Source organism: Stenella coeruleoalba (assembly GCF_951394435.1).
Source record: "Stenella coeruleoalba genome assembly, chromosome: 7".
Lineage (NCBI taxonomy): Eukaryota > Metazoa > Chordata > Mammalia > Artiodactyla > Delphinidae > Stenella > Stenella coeruleoalba.
The window spans coordinates 67991039-68013362 of record NC_137153.1 but is presented as its reverse complement, the minus strand read 5'-3'; the positions used below and the strand labels follow the sequence as shown (position 1 = coordinate 68013362).

Genomic DNA, 22324 nt, shown 5'->3' with positions numbered 1-22324 from the left:
ATTTAGGTCCCTAATCCATTTTGAGTTTATTTTTGTGTATGGTGTTAGGGAGTGTTCTAATTTCATTCTTTTATATGTAGCTGTCCAGTTTTCCCAGCACCAATTACTGAAGAGACTGTCTTTTCTCCATTGTATATCTTTGCCTCCTCTGTCATACATTAGTTGACCATAGGTGCGTGGGTTTTTCTCTGGGCTTTCTATCCTCTTCCATTGATCTATATTTCTGTTTTTGTGCCAGTACCATATTGTCTTGATTACTGTAGCTTTGTAGATAGTCTGAAGTCAGGGACTCTGATTCCTCCAGCTCTGTTTTTTTCCCTCAAGACTGCTTTGGCTATTCAGGATCTTTTGTGTCTCCATACAAATTTTAAGATTTTTTTGTTCTAGTTCTGTAAAAAATGCCACTGGTAATTTGATAGGGATTGCATTGAATCTGTAGATTGCTTTGGGTAGTATGGTCATTTTCACAATATTGATTCTTCCAATCCAAGAACATGGTATATCTCTCCATCTGTTTGTGTCATCTTTGATTTCTTTCATCAGTGTCTTATAGTTTTCTGAGTACAGGTCTTTTACCTCCTTAGGTAGGTTTATTCCTAGGTATTTTATTCTTTTTGTTGCAGTGGTGAATGGGACTGTTTCCTTAATTTCTCTTTCTGATCTTTCGTTGTTAGTGTATAGGAATGCAAGATATTTCTGTGCAATAATTTTGTATCCTGCAACTTTACCAGATTCATTGATTAGCTCTGGTAGTTTTCTGGTGGCATCTTTAGGATTCTCTATGTATCGTATCATGTCATCTGCAAACAGTGATAGTTCTACTTCTTCTTTTCCAATTTGTATTCCTTTTATTTCTTTTTCTTCTCTGATTGCCATGGCTAGGACTTCCAAAACTATGTTGAATAATAGTGGTGAGAGTGGACATCCTTGGCTTGTTCCTGATCTTAGTGGAAATGCTTCCAGTTTTTCACCATTGAGAATGATGTTTGCTGCAGGTTTGTCATATATGGCCTTTATTATGTTGAGGTAGGTTTCCTCTATCCCCACTTTCTGGAGAGTTTTTATCATAAATGAGTGTTGAATTTTGTCAAAAGCTCTTTCTGCATCTATTGAGATGATCATATGGTTTTTATTCTTCAATTTGTTAATATGGTGTATCACACTGATTGATTTGTGTATATTGAAGAATCCTTGCATCCCTGGGATAAATCCCACTTGATCATGGTGTATGATCCTTTTCATGTGTTGTTGGATTCTGTTTGCTAGTATTTTGTTGAGGATTTTTGCATCTATATTCATCAGTGATATTGGTCTGTAACTTGCTATTTTTATAGTATCTTTGTCTGATATTGGTATCAGGGTGATGGTGGCCTCATAGAATGAGTTTGGGAGTGTTCCTTCCTCTGCAATTTTTTGGAAGAGTTTGAGAAGGATGGGTGTTAGCTCTTCTCTAAATGTTTGATAGAATTCACCTGTGAAGCCATCTGGTCCTGGACTTTTGTTGGAAGATTTTTAATCACAGTTTCAATTTCATTACTTGTGATTGGTCTGTTCATATTTTCTATTTCTTCCTGGTTCAGTCTTGAAAAGTTATACCTTTCTAAGAATTTGTCCATTTCTTCCAGGTTGTCCATTTTATTGGCATCGAGTTGCTTGTAATAGTCTCTTATGATGCTCTGTATTTCTGCGGTGTCTGTTGTAACTTCTTTTTCATTTCTAATTTTATTGATTTGAGTCCTCTCCCTCTTTTTATAGAATTCTGCTGCATTTTTATACACTGATAAACTATCAGAGAAATTAAGAAAATCCCACTAACAATTGCATTAAAACAAAAACAAAAAACCCTGGGAATAAATCTAACCAAGGAGGTAAAAGATCTGTACTCAGAAAACTATAAGGCACTGAAGAAGACCCCAAAAAATAGAAAAATATACCATGTTCATGGATTGGAACAATATTGTTAAAATGACCATACTACACAAGGCAATATACAGATTCAGTGTAATCCCTATCAAAATACCAACGTCATTTTTCATAGCACTAGAACAAATAGTTCTAAAATTTGCATGGTTACACAAAAGACCCTGAATAGCTGAAACAATCTTGAGGAAGAACAGAGCTGGAGGCATCATGCTCCCTGACTTCAGACTATAATACAAAACTACAGTAATCAAAACAGTATGATACTAGCACAAAACCATATATATAAATCAATTGAAAATAAACAGCCCAGAAATAAACCTGCACTTGTATGGTCAATTAATCTATGACAAAGCAGGCAAGAATATACAATGGGGAGAAGGCAGCCTCTTCAGTAAATGGTGTTGGAAAAGCTGGACAGCTACATGGAAAAGAATCAAACTGGATTACTCTCTCACACCATTTACACAAAATCAAGAAGGATTAAAGACTTAAATGTAAGACCTGAAGCCATAAAACTCCTAGAAGAAAACAGAGGGAGTATGCTCTTTGAAATCAGTTTTAGCAATATATTTTTTTGGATCTGTCTCCTCAGGCAAGGGAAGCAAAAGCAAAAATAAACAAATGGGGCTACATCAAACTAAAAAGGGTTTGCACAGCCGAGGAAACTATCGACAAAACGAAAAGGCAGCCTACTGAATGGGAGAAGATATTTGGAAATAATTTATCTGATAAGGGGTTAATTCCAAAATATACAAAGAACTTACACAACTCAACATCAAAAAAAATAAACAATCTGATTAAAAAAATGGGCAGAGGACCTGAACAGACATTTTTCCAAAGAAGACATACAGATGGCCAACAGACACATGAAAAGATGTTCATCATCACTAATCATCAGGGAAATGCAAATCAAAAGCAAAATGAGATATCATCTCGCACCTATCAAAATGGCTTTTATCAAAAAAACAACAAATAACAAGTGTTGGTGAGGATGTGGATAAAAGGGAACCATCATGCACTGTTGATGGAAATGGAAATTGGCTCAGCCACTGTGAAAAACAGTATGGAGGTTCCTCAGAAAATTAAAAATAGAACTACAATATGATCCAGCAATTCTACTTTTGGGCATTTATCCAAAGAAAACAAAAACACTAACTCAAAAAGCTATATGCACCTCCATGTTCATTGTAGCATTATTTATAATACCTAAGATACGGAAACAACCTAAGTGTCGGGAGAATGCATAAAGAAGATGTAGTATGTATATAAAATGGAATATTATTCAGCCATAAAAAAGAATGAAATCTTGCCATTTGCAAAAACATAGATGCACCTAGAGGGTATTAAGCTAAGTGAAGTAAGTCAGAGAAATATAAATACTGTATGATTTCACTTGTAGAATCTAAAAAACAAAACAAATGAACAAACGTAACAAAAGAAAAACAGACCCACATACAGAAAATAAATTGCTGGTTGCCAGAGGGGAGGGATACAGGGGAATAAGGGAAATAGGTGTGGGATATTAAGAGGTAGAAACTTCTGGTTATAAAATAAATGTCATGGGGATGTGATATACATCATAGGGAATATAGTCAATAATATTGTAATAACTGTATGGTGACAGTAACTAGACTTATTGTGATCATTTTCTAATAAAAAAATATTGAAGCACTATGTTGTACATCTGAAACTAATATAATATTGTAAGTCAATTATACTTCACTTTTTAAAAAATGAAAGAAAAAACCCCCACAGGTCTGAGTTTTCCTAATGAGCTTTTCAAAATGATTCTTAAAAGATGATAGTGTAGATTTAAGGGTGTCAATAAGTATAGGTCTGTGTGATCAAAAGAGAAAGGCACTTGGCTGGGTGTTGGAAAACCTAGATTTTGGTTTCAGTTGTGCGCTCTGGCTAACACAAACGGTCACTTTTAAGATGCACCTATCATTTTTTGAGCATGTGCTAAGTGCTAATAATTCACTTAATCCTCTTTAAAGCTCAAGTTTCCTTATTTTACTGATAAAACTATGTGTTAGGGATGTAAAGCAATAACCCAAATCACCAAAATGGTAGTAGGTTTCCAAACACAGGTCCTGCCAAACACCAGAACGTACTTGGCTTTCTCTGTCTTCTTACCCCTTTGCATGACAGCTTTCTAATACTTGATTATCCTTCCTTCTTTCACTTGGTTTATTTTTTCTCTATGCTCTCCTTCTGCATTTTAGGGAAAAGGGAATTTTAAAACGTTGTTTTTATTGTTTCCTGGGTTTCTCCATTTCTCTCCAGGCAGATTTCTCTGGCTTGTTACCATGCCAGCATCCAAAGTCTATTCACTCCAGTTTCCTGAGGGTTCAGTGGTGAGAAGTATCAGAATCCAGGGGCTGCTTTTCAAAACAGATTCCTGCCAGAGATTCTGGCATTCCTCTTATTTACTGTCCTCCTCCAGATACTCATATACACACTGGCTTAAAGGCTGCAGAAGAGCAAATGAAGAACTCTGGTTTATTACTTTCTAAAAACAGGATCTGTCATACTTCTGCAACCTTTTCACTAGATTTTTTTTTTTTCTTTTTTTTGGCGGTACGCGGGCCTCTCACCGCTGCGGCCTCTCCCGCTGTGGAGCACAGGCCCTGGACGCGCAGGCCCAGCGGCCATGGCTCACAGGCCCAGCCACTCCGCGGCACGTGGGATCCTCCCGGACCAGGGCACGAACCCGCGCCCCCCGCATTGGCAGGCGGACTCCCAACCACCGTGCCACCAGGGAAGCCCTTCACTAGATTTTAAGATGTTTCACTGGGAACAAAAGCATTCCTTTCTGGATACCTCATAAGATTTGCCAGTTAAGACTAAGTTAAATAATTCCCACTATTTTCTTGGTAAGAAACATCTGCTAAAGCCCTCCTGCTTCTAAATTCACAGACATCTTGTAAAACTTTCAAGAGAACAAGCTTCTTAACTGTTGTAAGCCTCTTGAAGAGCCACCTTAAAGTCAAGCCAATGTCAGAAGTGGGTTAATTACTGAAGGAACAACTATAGGCACCTATTCAGTCCTAAAGCTGTGTACCTTGGACGTATATGTGTCACCTTAATTTCTACGTAATAAAATGGAGCCAGCTTCAGCTATTGTTCCTCTAAAAAGTAAAAGCATCATATCGCTTGTAAACGCAGACTTAATTACACTATCAGATGTCCCACAGCTGAGAAGTTTTAAGAGCAACAATACAACTGTCGGTATTTTAAAATAACAATGCAGACTCTAAGGCTGCTGCAAATACCACTTTTAATTGTTGGTTAAGTCTAGTCCTAGTTTTATGTGCAGGAGCTTAGACGGAAATGCTTTGATTGATGGCAAGAGGTAGCAAAAGCCAGAAGCCGAGAAAGACTAGGTTACCTCCTGAGATAGGGACCCGGGCCATACGCTTCATCTCTACAGTCTTCCCCAAATTCCCTCCCCACATTTTACAGAACTAATCCCTACAGCCACTGTATTTCCACTGCATTCTGTTATTACCTCTGTTAATAGCCTCACAGTGTTGTTATCTGCTCAGCAACAATGTGTTCTCCCTTCTTCTGGTTACTTTTGAACGAATAACAAATGCCTTTTAGGGAAACAGCCTTTTCACCAAACTCAGTCTGTGAGATTCAGATGGTACTGTCCCTACTTCCCAGACTCAAGTATGGACATGATCAGAGCTAGTTAGTGCTAACTCCAGGACTTTTGCAGGCAAAGAGGCTCTCTTTTCTGCTGGGGTAAACTGGTAGGAGGTAAGCTGGAACGTTGAGGGGCTCACACAGGGAGAGCCCACCTGAGATTGAAGCCAACATAAGGAAGTGGAGTGACTAAGGCCTGATGACACTGTTTGAACACCTGGACCCAAACTATCTACCTTTGGACCCTTTAGTTACATGACCAATAAATTTCCCTTTTGCTTAAGCTAGGGTGAATTAGGTCTCTGATTCACATAAGCACGTATCACATTGTATGATGAATATTGTTTACCCAGCACTTTGCCTGATAAAGAAGGTGAGTTTCTTTGGGGCTGGCAGGGACTGGGTCTAATTATCTGTGTGGACCAGGGGCCTAGCTAGCACAGTGTCAACCGAGTAAATTATAATCATTACCACTGAGTGATTTAACAGTGCCAGGACTGCTGTAAGTCTTCACAGGGGCTCTCTCACTTCACTCCCTTAACAACCCTATGAAGTGGGTACTATTTAATACTGCTCTGATTTTACAAATGAAGAATTTGTGGCACAGAAGTTGAAACACCTTGCCCAGGGCCACACAGCTGGTAATCTGCAGAGCCAGGCTCTTTATATAATCAATCACAAAATTACAGTAACAGCTACTCCCTTGTAATTTCACTCTCCAGAAATAACTATTAAAATAATTTGGAGACTACTGCTTTAGAATTCACTGCATAGTTACCCCATTACAACAACAATAATAATAGCTAATAATCATATAGTGCTTAATGTGTGTCAGACACAATTCTAAGAGTTACACATATTAACTCCATCTTTCAACCCTTTAGTCTCATCCCCCTTTTACAGTGGAGAAAACAGAGGTTAAACAAGAGGTTAAGGTCAAGTTAATAAATGGTGAGCTGGGATTTGAACTTAGGCACTCTGGCTCCAGAGTCTGTGCTCTAACCACAGCACTGTCATGTCCTAATGCTGAGTCATTTTTCAGTAAGTGAATGAATGAAAGGAAAGTGAATGTAATCAACCCTCTGTTAGGAGAGGGGAAGGCTGAGTAAAGAAACGGAATTATTTCTTAGCCTGAGTCAATTATTAATTCAGTAGAGTTCCCATATTTGTGGTGGGATATGACTTCCCTTAAGAGTTAACAAAACTATGTTTGAATATAAACTTCTAAAGACTGTTTGGCAAATAAATGATCTGAGGTTTATGTCCTTTGAGAGTCTTCTGTGCTGTAGTGTCCTCTATTGTCACAGGGAGTGGGCACCATTAGGTTTGCCTCCCCAGCATTCATTCCAGCCCTGCCCTCCACTAGATAACAGAGTTTGGGTGAGACTGACCCACTCCCTGCTCTGGGTGTGGACCAATGAGTGTAATCTCTCCCATCCCAGTGACTGGTTCAGGAATGGGCAGTAACCTAGGCCTAGAATACAAAGCATTCCCTGACCACAGTGGCTGTTCAAGTTGGTTCAATCTAAGGCTTTTGTTCACTGGGGGGAAGGCGACCCCTCAGCCTTTCATAAAGAGAATGCTGTGGCTGTTCCTGGCAACCATGTATAACTATGCAGGAAGCCTAAAGACAGAGCCAATACAAAACAGAGAGAAGAGCAAAATTCTGATCAAACCTAGGGGCAAATGAAGCCCAAACTACCTTCTGGACTTCTCTGTTACACAAGCAAATACATTTCCTTTATTTTTTTGCTAAGAGTCTATTTTATTGATTTCCACAGCTATTACAATGAAAGCAAATGAAAGCAAAAAACTTTCTTTTAAGCTTAAGCTTTTGTTTTGATAGACAATTTATCAAAGTATACAACATTTTAACACTTCCTTTATTATTTAAGCCAATTTGAGTTGGATCTTCTGGTATTTTAGCATTTTGGCTATAAAGCATGGATAATCAGAAAATGATTTAGTGATTCATCATACAAGAGAAGTTGTGAAAAGTGACCAACTCACCGGTAGTATTCCAGGACGGGCTCTGTTTGGGCTTCGTAAGCCTTCAGTCTCTTGACAACCGTCTCTGGTCTATCATCCTCACGCTGAATGAGAGGCTCCCCAGTCAGATCATCAATGCCCTAAATGGGAGTTAGAAGATGCTGGCATCAAATATCATATTTTTGAAGGATATTTTTATAGGTAGTTAACTGATTTTTAAACAGACATCTATTCAAGCAGCAAACAAATATGTGTTTTTAAATAAATGGAATCAAATCCAAATCCAGGTCATTGCGACACAGAGCCATGAGACCCCACGATCATTTCCACAGTGTCAATCACCTTCTCTTTAGAGCAAAAGGTTTTCTAAGCAGCCTCTAGATAATTTTATATTATATATTAATGTTATATATTATTATTATATATATTACATTAAAAACATATATATACAAAAAGATTCAGCTACAGACTGGGAATCTCAATTGCAAGCCCTAAATAACCCAAGGTGTCATTAATCCCTACTGCCCCAATTTCTAACACACTCCCTGACACAGAGTAGGAAATCAATATATGCTTTTGAAGGAATAACAAACCCCCGTTGCTCCTGGGGATGCCTTTACTACCAAGCTGACTGGACTAGACCAGTTGACTACACCAAGTAACCTGAGAACATGCCCTCAGGAGTTCTGGTCATCCGAAGGTATCCAAGGTCACCTGTGAGTGCAAGAGGACTGGAGACAGCTGGCTACGCGTAAGGCCAAGTCAGTTCCCCCCTAAATACTTACCATGGTTTTGGGAGGGTTGAATTCCATGTTGTAGACACGGCCACTGCCTGGATGGATCCAGCGAGCAGTGAGGCGTTGCTTGATGACCTCAAAGGGCACGTTCAGATTAATCACTGTGTCTATCTGATAAGCTCTATCCAGGGCTTCTGCCTGTGGAAGTGTCCTTGGAAAACCTTTACAAAGTAAATTAAAAATGAACAAAGGGGGCTTCCCTGGTAGTGCAGTGGTTGAGAGTCCGCCTGCCGATGCAGGGGACACGGGTACGTGCCCCGGTCTAGGAAGATCCCACATGCCGTGGAGTGGCTAGGCCCGTGAGCCATGGCCGCTGAGCCTGCGCGTCCGGAGCCTGCGCTCCACAACGGGAGAGGCCACAACAGTGAGAGGCCCGCGTACCGCAAAAAAAAAAAAAAAAAAAAAGAACAAAGGAAGAAAGAGCCATGGGGAGAAAGGGGAGAAGGAAGAAAATTAGTTAATATTGAGCAATCTGAACAAAAGCAATAACACCAGAAAGGCTGATGACAACCTTGTTGTAGTTGTAGGGCAGCCGTGATAGTTAATTTTATGTGTCAACTTGTCCAGACCACAGGTTGCTCAGATACTTGGTCAAACAGTATTTTGGGTGTGTCTGTGAGGGTGTCTTTTGGGGTGAGATTAACACTTAAATCAGTTGACTGAGTAAAGCAGATTGTTATCCCTAATGTAGATACGCCTGGATAGAATAAAGTTGCTGGCCTCACCAGAAGATTAAGGGGAATTCCTCCTGCCTGACTGCCTTGCAATTGGGACATGGCTTTTTCCTGCCTTTGAACTCAAACTCAAACATCACCTCTTCCTGGGTCTCATCTGCCTTCAGACTGGAACTACACCATCACACCACCGGCTCTCCTGGGTCTCCAGGTTCCTGACTTGCTTTGAAGATCTTAGGACTTGTCCATCTCCATAACTGTGTAAGCGAATTCCTTATAATAAACACCTCTCTCTAGAAACTAAAAATCAACATATCCTCAAGGATCCCGCCACACCTCTGGCTGGGGAATGTTTACAGCTGATTGTAAGTTACTCTCCAGTCTTCCTTCTTCCTTTTGTGATCCTCCCTTATCCTAAATATTCTCAAAAAGCGGGGAAGGAACAAAAAGTCATATCTGAAGGAGCTTAGAAATCATGCAGTCCACTTCCCTCTTTGCATTTAAAAAAAGCAGGCCAGAGAAGATGACTGGCCCCCAAGGCCCCAGGGTGGGGAGTGGCAGCACTCAGGCCCCCTGCCCACCATCCATGTCTGTAGCGCATGAAATCCTCACTCTCCTGTCTGCACGCATCCTTTTGGGCAGTTGAAATATTCTCAATATTCCACTTACCATCCAATAGCCAGCTACATTGGGTGAGATTTTTCAGCTCATGAAGGACCAACCGAGTCATGACATCGTCTGGGATGAGCTTCCCTTGGTCAATGAAAGTCTTGGCTAACACACCAATTTCTATAGCAGAGGCGGGAAAAAAGAAAAGTCAGCAAGTGCATCTATTCTACCCCATTCTAGTCCTCTAGGAAATTGGTTACCTAAAGACGCCCCCTGGATAACACACTCATTTGAAAATGAGCATCATCAACTTTTGTGATAAAAACAGAGATTACAAAATAATCTACGCCTATTTCAAAATCTCTATTACATAAAAATAATGGAAAGCTATAAACCAATATGTTAGCAGTAGTCATCTCTATGACAGAATTGTTATCTTTTCTTTTTTTTAACATATTTTCACTTTTCTGTGTTTTTCTAAATTTTCTATGGGTAAAAAATATATATACTAACTGAAATTATTTTCTTTTTAAATAAGAAACTGAAATAGTCATTATTTTTAAGTGGCTCAGTTTAAGTGCCGGCAATCATGTTACTATAGAGATTTTTCTAATCCTCTAAGAGATGCTGCTGTCACAATTCAGTTTTTGACCAGATCAGCACTGTGATCATGTTATATTTTTATTAATGAAATACATGAAAAGAATTTATGAACAACTTTTATATATTACCTATAATTGTATGTCATTCTTACACAACAGTATTTTCATTTCCTCATCATCTCTTACCAAACTATTTACACACATTCAGAATTTTTCATGCCACTGTAACAACCTGTGTACTGGGCTTCCCTGGTGGCGCAGTGGTTGAGAGTCCGCCTGCCGATGCAGGGGACACGGGTTCGTGCTCCGGTCCGGGAAGATCCCACATGCCACAGAGCGGTTGGGCCCGTTAGCCATGGCCGCTGAGCCTGCGCGTCTGGAGCCTGTGCTCCGCAACGGGAGAGGCCACAACAGTGAGAGGCCCGCTTACCAACAAAGAAAAAACAAACAAACAAACCTGTGTACTTATAGTTTTGTGCTCTTTTTTCACTTAGCATCATTTTGTAAATATTTTTCAGTGATTTTATATAGTCATTTAGTTATTTTTGGTAACTAATACTCCATCAGTATATATCTATGTTTGATAAAAATATACTCTTTTGGACTTCCCTGATGGCACAGTGGTTAAGAATCCGCCTGCCAATGCAAGGGACACGGGTTCGAGCCCTGGTCCGGGAAGATCCCACATGCCGCGGAGCAACTAAGCTCATGCGCCACAACTACTGAGCCTGCACACTAGAGCCCGCGAGCCACAACTACTGAAGCCTGCGTGCCGCAACTACTGAAACCTGCACAACCTAGAGCCCATGCTCCGCAACAACAGAAGCCACCACAATGAGAAGCATGAGCACAGCAACGAAGAGTAGCCCCTGTTCGCCACAACTAGAGAAAGCCCACGTGCAGCAATGAAGACCCAACGCAGCGAAAAAAAAAGTCTACATCAAAAAAAAAAAACTCTAAAAAAAAAAATTTAAAATATATACTCTATCATGGCAATATATACTGTTAGGCATTTAAATTTTTAAATTAGTCTTGATTTTTCCCTACCACTTCTGCTTTTAAAGATCTTAACACTTTTTTTTTCTTTTTTTGGTGGGGGGGCTTCTGAGTTATTTCTGATGGATAAATTCTTAGGATTCAGAGATTAAACAGTCAAAGTTTATGACTGTTTTCATGGATACCAAGGGGGGAGAGGGGGTGGGATGAATTGGGAGATTGGGATTGACATATATACACTACTATGTATAAAATAGATAACTAATGAGAACCTACTGTATAGCACAGGGAACTCTACTCAGAGCTCTGTGGTGACCTAAATGGGAAGGAAATCTAAAAAAGAGGAGATATATGTATACATATAACTGATTCACTTTGCTGTATAGCAGAAACTAACACAACGTTGTGAAGCAACCATAATCCAATAAAATTTTTTTTTTAAAGTTTATGACTGTTTTCATAATTTTTGGTATGGACTGACATACTGACTTCAGAACATATCCTAAATTGTCAAATTCATGAAACTTTAGATTTCTAACTAAGCACATTAACTACATGGAAATTGGCTGCCATTTGACAGGTGTACTGCTTGGGTTTATAAACGGCATCTGGAAGAGGCCCTGGGTTCTGAGAGCGCCCAGGACTCTCTAAAATACCCTCTTGGAAAGGTCCACATACTTAATGTGTGCACCTCTCTGTTGTCAGGGTTTTGACCACTGCTCTGGGGAACATAGAGCTCAAACTCAGTATTGAGGAAAATCGTAATTCTCCAGGGCTGAGTCCCTAAAACGAATATTGGTCCCTCCCCTCCCCTCTCACTCTTCAGGACAAGCCCTCAACTAATGGCAACAAATGGATTGAGATGATGGGATTAACTAATAAAGTACCTAATTTTATATTAAGTATAAGAATAGCCTTAAGAAAAGATGATCTGTTCTTGCCATTTCAACGCTGTACCAGAGACTGTAGCCAGGGCAATGAGTCCAGAAAAAGAACAAAAGGCATCCAGAAAGGAAGAAGTAAAATTATCTCTATTTCCAGGTGACATGATCTTGTATTTAGAAAATCCTAAGGAATCTACTAAAAAACTATTAGAACTAATAAATGAGTTCAGCAAAGTTTCAAGGTACAAGATCAAAAGTATACAAAAATGAACAATATGAAAATGAAATTAAGAAAATTCCATTTACAATTGTATCAAAAAGAATAAAAAACTTAGCAATATACTCTTTTAAAAAAGCACAAAACTGGTAATCTGAAAACCACAACATTGTTGAAAGAGATTAAAGAAGACCTAACTAAATGGAAAGATAGCTTATATTCGTGGATTAGAAAAGTTAATATTAAGATGGCAAGACTCTTTGAAAATGATCTACAGATTCAATGCAATCCTATCAAAATTCCAGCTGGTGTCTTTGTAGAAACTGACAAAATGACTGTAAAATTCATATGGAAATGCAAGGTATCCAGAATAGCTGAAAACAATCTTGAAAAAGAAGAACCAAGTTGGAGGACATACACTTCGGATTTCAAAAGACTGTTTGTACTGGCATAAGGATAGACATAATGTTGCTATGAATATTCATATATAAGTTTTTGTGTGAACACATGGAACAGAAATGAGAGCCAAGAAATAACCCCTCACATTTACGGTCAATTGATTTTCAACAAGGATACCAAGCCAATTCAATGGGGGAAGAAATGGTCTTCTCAACAAGTGGTGCTGGGAAAACAGAATATCCATACACAAAAGAACAGGTTAGGTTAGGTGGGCCTCTACCTAACACCATATTAAAAAATTAACTCAATATGTATATCACAGACCTAAATGTAAGAGCTAAAACTACAAAACTCTTAAATGGACTTCATTAAAATTTAAAACTTTCATGCTTCAAAGAACACCATCACCAAAGTGAAAATCCAATCCACTGAATGTGAGAACATTCCTGTAAATCATATACCTAATAAGGAACTTTTATCTAGACTATCTAAAGAATTCTTATGACTCAGCATTTAAAAAGGAAATCCATGTTTTTAAACGGGCAAAGGATCTGAATACAAAAAAACAGATATATGAATGGCCAATAAGCACATGGAAAGATGCTCAACATCATTAGTCATTAGGGAAATAACAAATGGAAACCACAATGAGATATCACTTCACACTCACCAGGATGGCTATAATCAAAAAGACATAACAACAACAACAAAAAAGACAAATGTTGGCAAGAATGTTGAGAAATTGAAACCCTCATATATTGCTTGTGGGATTATAAATGGTATAGACAATTTGGAAAACAGTGTGGCAGTTTTTCAAAGGTTTAAACAGAGTTACTACATGACGCAGCAATTCAACTCAGGTATATTTTTCCAAGAGAAATAAAAATGTAAGTTCACACGAAAACTTGTATGTTAATGTTCACAGCAACGTTATTCACAATAGCCAAAAAGCGAAAACAACTCAAATCTTCATCAAATGACAAGTGGGTAAATAAAATGTGGAATATCCATACAAAATTATATTGTTTAGCCATAAAAAGAAGTGAAGTACTGATACATGTTGCAAAGTGTATGAACTTTTTTTTTTTTTTTGCTGCGTTGAGTCTTTGTTGCTGTGCGCGGGCTTTCTCCAGTAGTGGCGAGCGGGGACTAATCTTCATTGCGGTGCGTGGGCTTCTCATTGCTGTGGCTTCTCTTTGTTGTGGAGCACAGGCTCTAGGCACGCGGGCTCAAATAGTTGTGGCACGCGGGCTCAGTAGTTGTGGCACACAGGCTCAGTAGTTGTGGCACATGGGCTTTGTTGCTCCGCAGCATGTGGGATCTTCCTGGACCAGGGCTCGAACCCGTGTGCATTGGCAGGTGGATTCTGCACCACCTGGGAAGTCCCAAAGTGTATGAACTTTGAAAACATGATAAGTGGAAAAAGCCAGACACAAAAAACCACGTATTACATCACACTATTTATATGAAATGCTCAGAGTAGGCAAATCTAGAGAGACAGAAGGAAGATCAGTGGTTGTCCAGGGCTGGGAGCATTGGGGGAAAATGGAGAGTGACTACTAATGGGAATAGGGTGTCTTTCTGGGGTGATAAAAATGTTTTAAAATTGATTGTGGTGATGGTTGCACAACTCTGAATGTAATTGAAAAAAAACACTGATTCATAGTTTAAGAGGGTTAATTTTATGTAATGTGAATTATATCTCAATAAAGATGTTTTTTTAGAAAAAGTAGGACTTCCCTGGTGGCACAGTGGTTAAGAATCCGCCTGCCAATGCAAGGGACACAAGTTCAAACCCTGGTCCGGAAAGATCCCACATGCCGTGGAGCAACTAAGCCCACACACCACAACTACTGAAGCCTGCATGCTCTAGGGCCCGCATGCCACAACTACTGAGCTTGCATGCTGCAACTACTGAAGCCCGCACACCTAGAGCCCATGCTCTGCAACTGGACAAGCCACTGCAATGAGAAGCCCACGCACCGCAACAAAGAGTAGCCCCCATTTGCCACAACTAGAGAAAGCCCGCACACAGCAATGAAGACCCAACACAGCCAAAAAAAAAAAATTAAAGATGAAAATTACCTGGTAAGCAAAACAAAACAAAACAAAAAAAGCCACTCATAAAACCAACACTACTCAGGAATAATTATCATCAAAACTGATAATATAGGGCTTCACTGGTGGCACAGTGGTTGAGAGTCCGCCTGCCAATGCAGGGGATGCGAGTTCATGCCCCGGTCCAGAAGGATCCCGCATGCCGCGGAGCGGCTGGGCCCATGAGCCATGGCCGCTGGGCCTGCGCATCCGGAGGCTGTGCTCTGCAACGGGAGAGGCCACAACAGTGAGAAGCCCGCGTACCACAAAAAAAAAAAAAAAACTGATAATATAAAAACCTCCAAATATTTTGTTTTATTAGTAGATAGTCCCATGCATAGTCTAATAATCATTTTCATATCACTAACAACTTTCTATATCACTAAACACAATAGTTATCAAAATCTGAAGCCTGTCATGCTTCCATTTAAAAGAAAAATAAAAATGATTCAACTCTCTACGTCATAGTCTAAGCAGTTTGTTTATTACATTTCAAGTTTTTACTCCCTCTTAAAATTACGCAAGGACTTTTGTCTAGCATATTCTTTGGACATTTAGTAAATTTTTATTCCCTTGATTGCCTATAATTTAATGTTGTATCTAAATAGACTCCACATTAAAAAAAAAAACATTTCCTTTTTTATTCAAAAAGTTAACAAATTCGGGAGCTTCCACACCTACAAAACACAAAAAGCTAGTTTAAAAGTAAATCATTCAAAATAAACTGATTTTCTATAAAGTTATTCACAAATAAAAACAGAAAAGGAAGCTTAAAAGGGAATAGGAAGGGTTAAAACCAGCTTTTGATTTTAAGGATAATAATCAGAAATTCTAAAACACAGATACATTAATACAAAAAAACCATTTTTAATTCTATATCTCCTTTTAACATCTGGTCATTCTTATAAGACTACTCAAACCAACCACACCTCATGTCCGAACTAACTGGAAACAACTTATTGTTTGAGCAGCTATGAAGTACAAAAGAGGGCCTGACCAACCTGTAAATACAGTTCTCTTTTATATATGCCAAGAGGAAGGGCTACAGAGAATTAATCTAGTTCCTGCCAAAAGTGCTTTCAGCGCTTCCCTGGTGGCGCGGTGGTTGGGAGTCCGCCTGCCAATGCAGGGGGTGTGGGTTCGTGCCCTGGTCCCGGAGGATCCCACGTGCCGCGGAGCAGCTGGGCCCATGAGCCATGGCCGCTGGGCCTGCGCTCCGCAGCGGGAGGGGCCGCGGCGGTGAGGCCCGCGTACCGCAAAAAAAAAAAAAAAAAAAAAAAAAAACAAGTGCTTTTTAGCATTGTTATATTATAATGTACATAAAACTTTACTTTAAAAACATGTTGAAATAAAACTAGGAAAACAACAGGAATGAGTCAAATGATAGCTTTACACCCAATCACGGGCTTAAAAAAAAAAAAACTTTCTCAAATAATAAAGACTGAGTCAACATAGTGGTTACCTCTGGGGGGGCAGGAAGGAAATGTGATGGGTAGGCACATATGGGGACCCCAAAAGTACTGGTTTTCTGTCTGATGGTGGGTAAATGGGTGTTCATTTTATTCTTCTTCTAACCATCAAAGAAATTATAATACTTTCATGCATAGGATATTTCACAAGAATTATACTGAAAATCAAAACATCCCTTGACCCTGGTCCTCCCTCCAACCATCACTCAATCTGACTCCTCCTCAGTGAAGCACCTAGAAAGAATTCCCATTCCAGGTCTATGTTCCTCCCCTTCCCACTGTGCTTCAGGATAGAATGTCAACTCAAGAACTGTATAAAAGTCCAAGTGGGTCTGGCCTCATCTTATCTCTCCCCCACCTACCTCCCCACCATTTCTACCCAACCATCAAACTATGGCCCCAGCAAGGAGCTCCACATACTCTGGGTCCTCCTAGTCTTTGCACACGCCTCTTTCTCCTCTCTGTTGCCTGATAAGCTCTCACTCACCTTTCAAGATACATCTTAAAGGGTCCTTCGTGATGAGGTGTCCCTCAACCTCCGAGGCAACCAAAAGTTCCTCCTCTGGACTTCCATAATGTCACAGGCTTATCTCTGTTTCAGCACTTATCACACTGCTGAAACCACCTGTTTACATGTTGGTATGGACTGCATTGTGTCCCTTAAAATCCATATGTTGAAGCCCTGACCCCCCAATGTGGCTGTATTTAGAAATGGGGCCTTTAAGGAGGTAATTAAGGTTAAATGAGGTCATAAAGGGGAACTTTAATTTAATATGACTGGTGTCCTTACAAGAAGAGGAAGAGGAAAGACCACATGAGGACCCAGTGAGAAGGTGGCCATTTGCAAGCCAGGAAGAAAGGCTACACCAGAAACCAATCCTGCTGTCACTTTGATCTTGGACTTCTAGCCTCCAGAACTATGAGAAAATAAATTTCTGTTGTTTTAAGTCACCCAGTCTGTGCTATTCTGTTATGGCAGCCTGAGTAGACTTATGGCCATCGGCCTGCCCATGTTCCAACTGTGAGCACCTGCAGTGAAATATATTTGTCTCTGTATCTCCAGTACCCAGCACACATTGGGTGCTTGACAAATCCATGGATGGATGAATGAATGGATAGCTAGAGAGATGAGCTGCCTGGATTATCCTGGATTCTTTTTTTTTTCCCCCAATAAATAAATAAATAAATATTTATTTATTTTTGGCTGCATTGGGTCTCTGCTGCTGTGCGTGGACTTTCTCTAGTTGTGGCGAGCAGGGGCTACTCTTTGTTGCAGTGTGTGAGCTTCTCATTGCGGTGGCTTCTCCTGTTGCAGAGCATGGGCTCTAGGCTCGTGGGCTTCAGTAGTTGTGGCTCGTGGGCTCTAGAGCGCAAGCTCAGTAGTTGCGGCACACAGGCTTAGTTGCTCCGCGGCATGTGGGATCTTCCTGGACCAGGGCTTGAACCCATGTCCCCTGCATTGGCAGGCTGATTCTTAACCACTTAACCAGGGAAGTCCCTATCCTGGATTCTAGCCATGGAATTTTAGAAAGGCCTAACTTACCTTGTTAGAAAAAAAGAAATGGAGCAATCCTCACAGAAAGCAATATTGTTAAAAGTAGAAAACTGTACTTACAGTTTACTATCACTTGTGTAAAAAAGAAAAAAAGAACAGAGGGAAGAATAGGTAAACTCTGGGTTGTATGTGCATGAAATACCTCTGAAAGGATCTTTTCACTAAATGTCCTTTTAAATTTTTTGGAATTCAAAACCATGCAAATGTATTGCCTATTTTCAATACAAATCAAAATTTTTGCCATTACAAAAAAAATTTGCTCTGTCAATATCATTCTAATTAGGCACATCTATGCTGCCTGTGTGTACATAATAGAAGTTTTGTTAGACATACAGAAACTTGGGAGCTGACAGAGGCTTTGAGGATTACCTACTGAGTTCAACTTCCCCAACTTACAAATGAGAACAAATGAGATCCAAAAGGGGTAGCCATCTAGTCCAGGATTGTCTTTGAGAAGCACTAAGCTGCAGTGCAGTTTCTCAAACTTTGGGCAATCACATGGCAACCTTACAATTTCTGCCATAGCTGAACTATTATTTACTGCATAATTTTCTTTAAAGTGACTCAGCTTTTTAATTTTTTAAAAAAATTATTTATTTATTTATTGACTGCATTGGGTTTTCATTGCTGTGTGCAGGCTTTCTCTAGTTGCTGCAAGTGGGGGCCACTCTTTGTTGCGGTGTATGGGCTTCTCATTGCGGTGGCTTCTCTTGTTGCGGAGCGCAGGCTCTAGGCACGTGGGCTTCAGTAGTTGAATCACATGGGCTCAGTAGCTGTGGCTCGCGGGCTCTTGAGTGCAAGCTCAGTACTGTGGCACACAGGCTTAGGTGCTCCACAGCATGTGGGATCTTCCCAGACCAGCGATATCGAACCTGTGTTCCCTGCATTGGCAGGCAGATTCTTAACCACTGGGCCACCAGGGAAGTCCAGCTTTTTAATTTAATAAGCTATAATGTTCACAAAATTAAAGGGTTGGTGTGCTAGTTATCATTTTTCAAATACACTTTGAAATAAAAAATTTTATTTTTTATTTGCATTTAATTTTTGAGAAAAATTTTTGAGAAATGTTTTTGTCTACCTAAAATTATCTCATGAACCTCAATTTTGGAAATGTTGCATAATGGAGAGAGTAATTTAATTGGCATACAAGGAGACCTGGGTGTCCACTTTTGTCTCCCAGTGACTGGATTTTATTATTGAGCAAGTTCTTTAACCTCTCCTGAACTCGGTTTCCTCATCTCTAAATGAGAGGGCTGGACTAATGACAAAGGGGCAGGCTCAAGTTTCCTGACTGCAGGGTTCAGTGGTGGTCTACAGTTACTCCAGGTTTGCTACAGTCAACAGGTTCCCACATATTTCCAGTGTCTTTATCGCATCTGCTGGGATGATTTTAAACTTTAGCTATAAAATACAGCCATGGGTTATATAATACAGCATCATCATGAAATGGTGGTTGGAAAGTAAATTGGCACCATCCTTCCTTAGCATATCTGATGGTACTGTATTTATAGAGATTCATCACTAGGGAATTTATTTGAAGCAAATAAGTAGAGATGCTGCCAAATGTTCGTGTACAAGGATAGTCATAACAGTATTAATTATAACAAAGAATGGTTAACCACATAAATGTATAATAATAGGAAAATGTTTCAATTAACAATTGTGCAATCTTGATGAAACTAAAAGACTGCTTAGTGATGTGTGAACATGCTCACGTAAGTGTGAAAAAAGGTATCTAAGCAATTATTTAGACTACAACAAGTCTGCAAAGACATACAAATGCAACAGAGAAAAAAAGAGAGGGACTTCCCTGGTGGTCCAATGGTAAATCTGCCTTCCAATGCAGGGGATACCGGTTCAATCCCAGTCAGGGAAATAAGATACCACATGCCACTGGGCAACTAAGCCTGCACACCACAACTACTGAGCTCGCGTGCCCTAGAGCCTGCGCACCGCAACTAGAGAAGAGAAAACCCGCACGCCACAACTAGACAGAAGTCCGCGCACCACAAGGAAGAGCCTGTGCTGCAACGAAAGATCCTGCATGCCTCAACGAAGATCCGGTGTGCCGCAACTAAGACCCAACACAGACAAAAATAATAAATAACATAAATAAATATACATTTAAAAAAACAAAAAAAAAGAAACAATAAGGAGAAAGAAAAAAAACAAAAAGCACCAAAGGGTTAATTATAATTGTCTCTGGGTGGTAGAACTATACAGGACTTCAATTTTCTTTTTTATACTCCCATGAATTGTTTTCTTTCCTTTATAGTAAATATACTTTACTCTTGGTATCAAAAAACATTAAGCAGTATTTTTTAAATAAAAGGTTACACGTCTCCTTTGGCTATGATCCTGGGGGAAATATCCAATCCATTCACATATATTTTTTGAGAATATATTCTTAGTCCTGAGATACAGAACATCTGTAATAACAATCTCATGACACCTCCCTCAACTCCATTTTCTGTTTTCTTTGTTAAAGAATTGCCTGTAGAGACTCCAGAAAGAGCAGGCATCTAAAACAGGCTGCACATCTTTCCCAGTGATCCTCTCCTCCCTCCCTCTAGCCTCTCTTTTCATGTTGTGGAGTCAGGAAGAGGATGGCGGGCTTGTCATGGGATGTTAAGGATAAACAAAGAGGGTTGTTTCTTAATTTAAAATAAAAGTTTACTTAATTTGCTTTAAATTTAATTTTTTTCAACGTTTTGTGTTTTCCCAAGTTAACATATCTTTAACTCTTCACTGAAGGTGTTCTCTAACATATAATTATGCCTCACTGCTGAGTTATTTTTCAGAGAATCGCTTAAGTATTCTTTACTCCTTCCCACTTTGAATAACCTTGCCCCAAGCTGGTGCAGTACCGGGGGTTGTTTATTGTTACCTAATGCAATCTGTTGCATAAAGAATACTACGAAGTGAGCCAAACAGTTTAACCTTCTGAAGTTTAATACTTTATGATTTTTTTTAAAGATCAATGTTAGGAGAAAAATAAAAGTAGTAATTCACCAGATTAGGTGATAAACCAAAAAACTCCACAAGACAAGCTAAAAACAGTTTTTTCATTTGAATGTCAGTATTCTGAAACAAACAAAAAAAACCCACCTAGAAATAACCTATATAACCCATAAATAGGGGATCGGTTAAATAAACCATGGCAGATCCAGCAAATAGATACCTATACAAATGTTAAATAATGAAATGGATTTCTGTGTTTTCGTGTGGAAAAATATCCTAGATATAGTGAAAACACACTGGTGCAGAACACATATTTAGTAGGATTACATATTGCATAAAACATGGGATATACATATACCCTGTATGTGCTTATACACAAATACAGATTTCTAAAAGCAAGCACGAGACACTGCTCCCCTCTGAAGAATGAGACTGAGGCAGGGAATGAGAGAGAGTTTTACTTTTAATATTATGTACTTCCATACTGTTTCCAATCCTTTTTTACCTTGTGCAAGGGGTTAGTCCTAATTTTTAAAAGGAGCTTCAAAATGACTTTGTTTTGGAAAGTAAAGGTTAACACTTTTGAGAGAGAGAAAAAAAAAAACTCACCTTGCTGTTACTTTTGGAAAACAGCTTTCTTAAGATATAATTTACATAAAATCCATCCATTGTAAAGTGTACAGTTTGTTGACTCGATTTCGTGCTGAGTTGCAAGAATTTTTTTGGCATGAGAAACAAAACAATCTTTCAGATAACCATGCACAAGAACAGCTTTCCTGTCTAAAGATCTAAGCCAATTTTGCGACAGCAAGGAGGGTAAATAATATTGGCCTTCAGATTATGGGGGAAAGGTCAAAACCAGAAAATTCCATAGCGTTTAACAAACAAACAAAAAGTTAAAAAAGAAAGCGCTGGGCTTCCCTGGTGGCGCTGTGTTTAAGAATCCACCTGCCAATACAGGGGACAGGGGTTCAAGCCCTGGTCCGGGAAGACCCCACATCCCGCAGAGCAACTAAGCCTGTGCGCCACAACTACTGAGCCTGCGCTCTAGAGCCCACTCGCCACAACTACTGAGCCCACACGCTGCAACTACTGAAGCTCGCTCACCTAGAGCCGGTGCTCCACAAGAGAAGCCACTGCAATGAGGAGCCCGAGCACCGCAACAAAGAGTAGTCCAGCTCGCCACAACTAGAGAAAACCAGTGCGCAGCAACGAAGACCCAACAGAGCCAAAAATAAATAAATAAATTTATAAAACAAAAAAGAAAAGAAAGAGAGCGCTAACAGTTCTCCAAGCGCAAGGGCTGGCAGAGAATAAGCCACACACAGATCATGGACCCTTAGGAGCAGCTGCGACTGGGGCTGGACATACCTCTCAAAGCCATGTGGTTTTCTTTAATCTTTGAGCTTCGAATGTGTCCTAACTTCCTAGTGCCTTCCCTCAATAAACCACCTGAAGCTATCCACAGAGGCCAGAGGTTTCGGGGAACACTATCTCAGCA

The 22324-nt window shown here is 39.7% G+C and overlaps 1 protein-coding gene across 5 annotated transcripts in view; it reads right to left on the bottom strand.

Annotated features, from left to right (window-relative positions):
• Window positions 1-22324, bottom strand: part of AK3 (adenylate kinase 3) — a 41857-nt gene that overhangs the window by 5090 nt on the left and 14443 nt on the right. For 2 of the 5 annotated variants that reach the window (XM_079925672.1, XM_079925671.1), the window contains exons 2-4: window positions 9704-9823; window positions 8349-8521; window positions 7585-7703 (exon numbers count right to left, since the gene is read on the bottom strand). In XM_079925672.1, coding sequence (XP_079781798.1) covers window positions 7585-7703; window positions 8349-8521; window positions 9704-9764 — 353 coding nt within the window. In that variant the 5' untranslated portion in view covers window positions 9765-9823. Of the gene's footprint in view, window positions 1-7584; window positions 7704-8348; window positions 8522-9703; window positions 9824-10477; window positions 10965-21432; window positions 22136-22324 lie in introns of those variants that run through there. The other 3 variants (XM_079925669.1, XM_079925673.1, XM_079925670.1) reach the window with 3 other exon arrangements.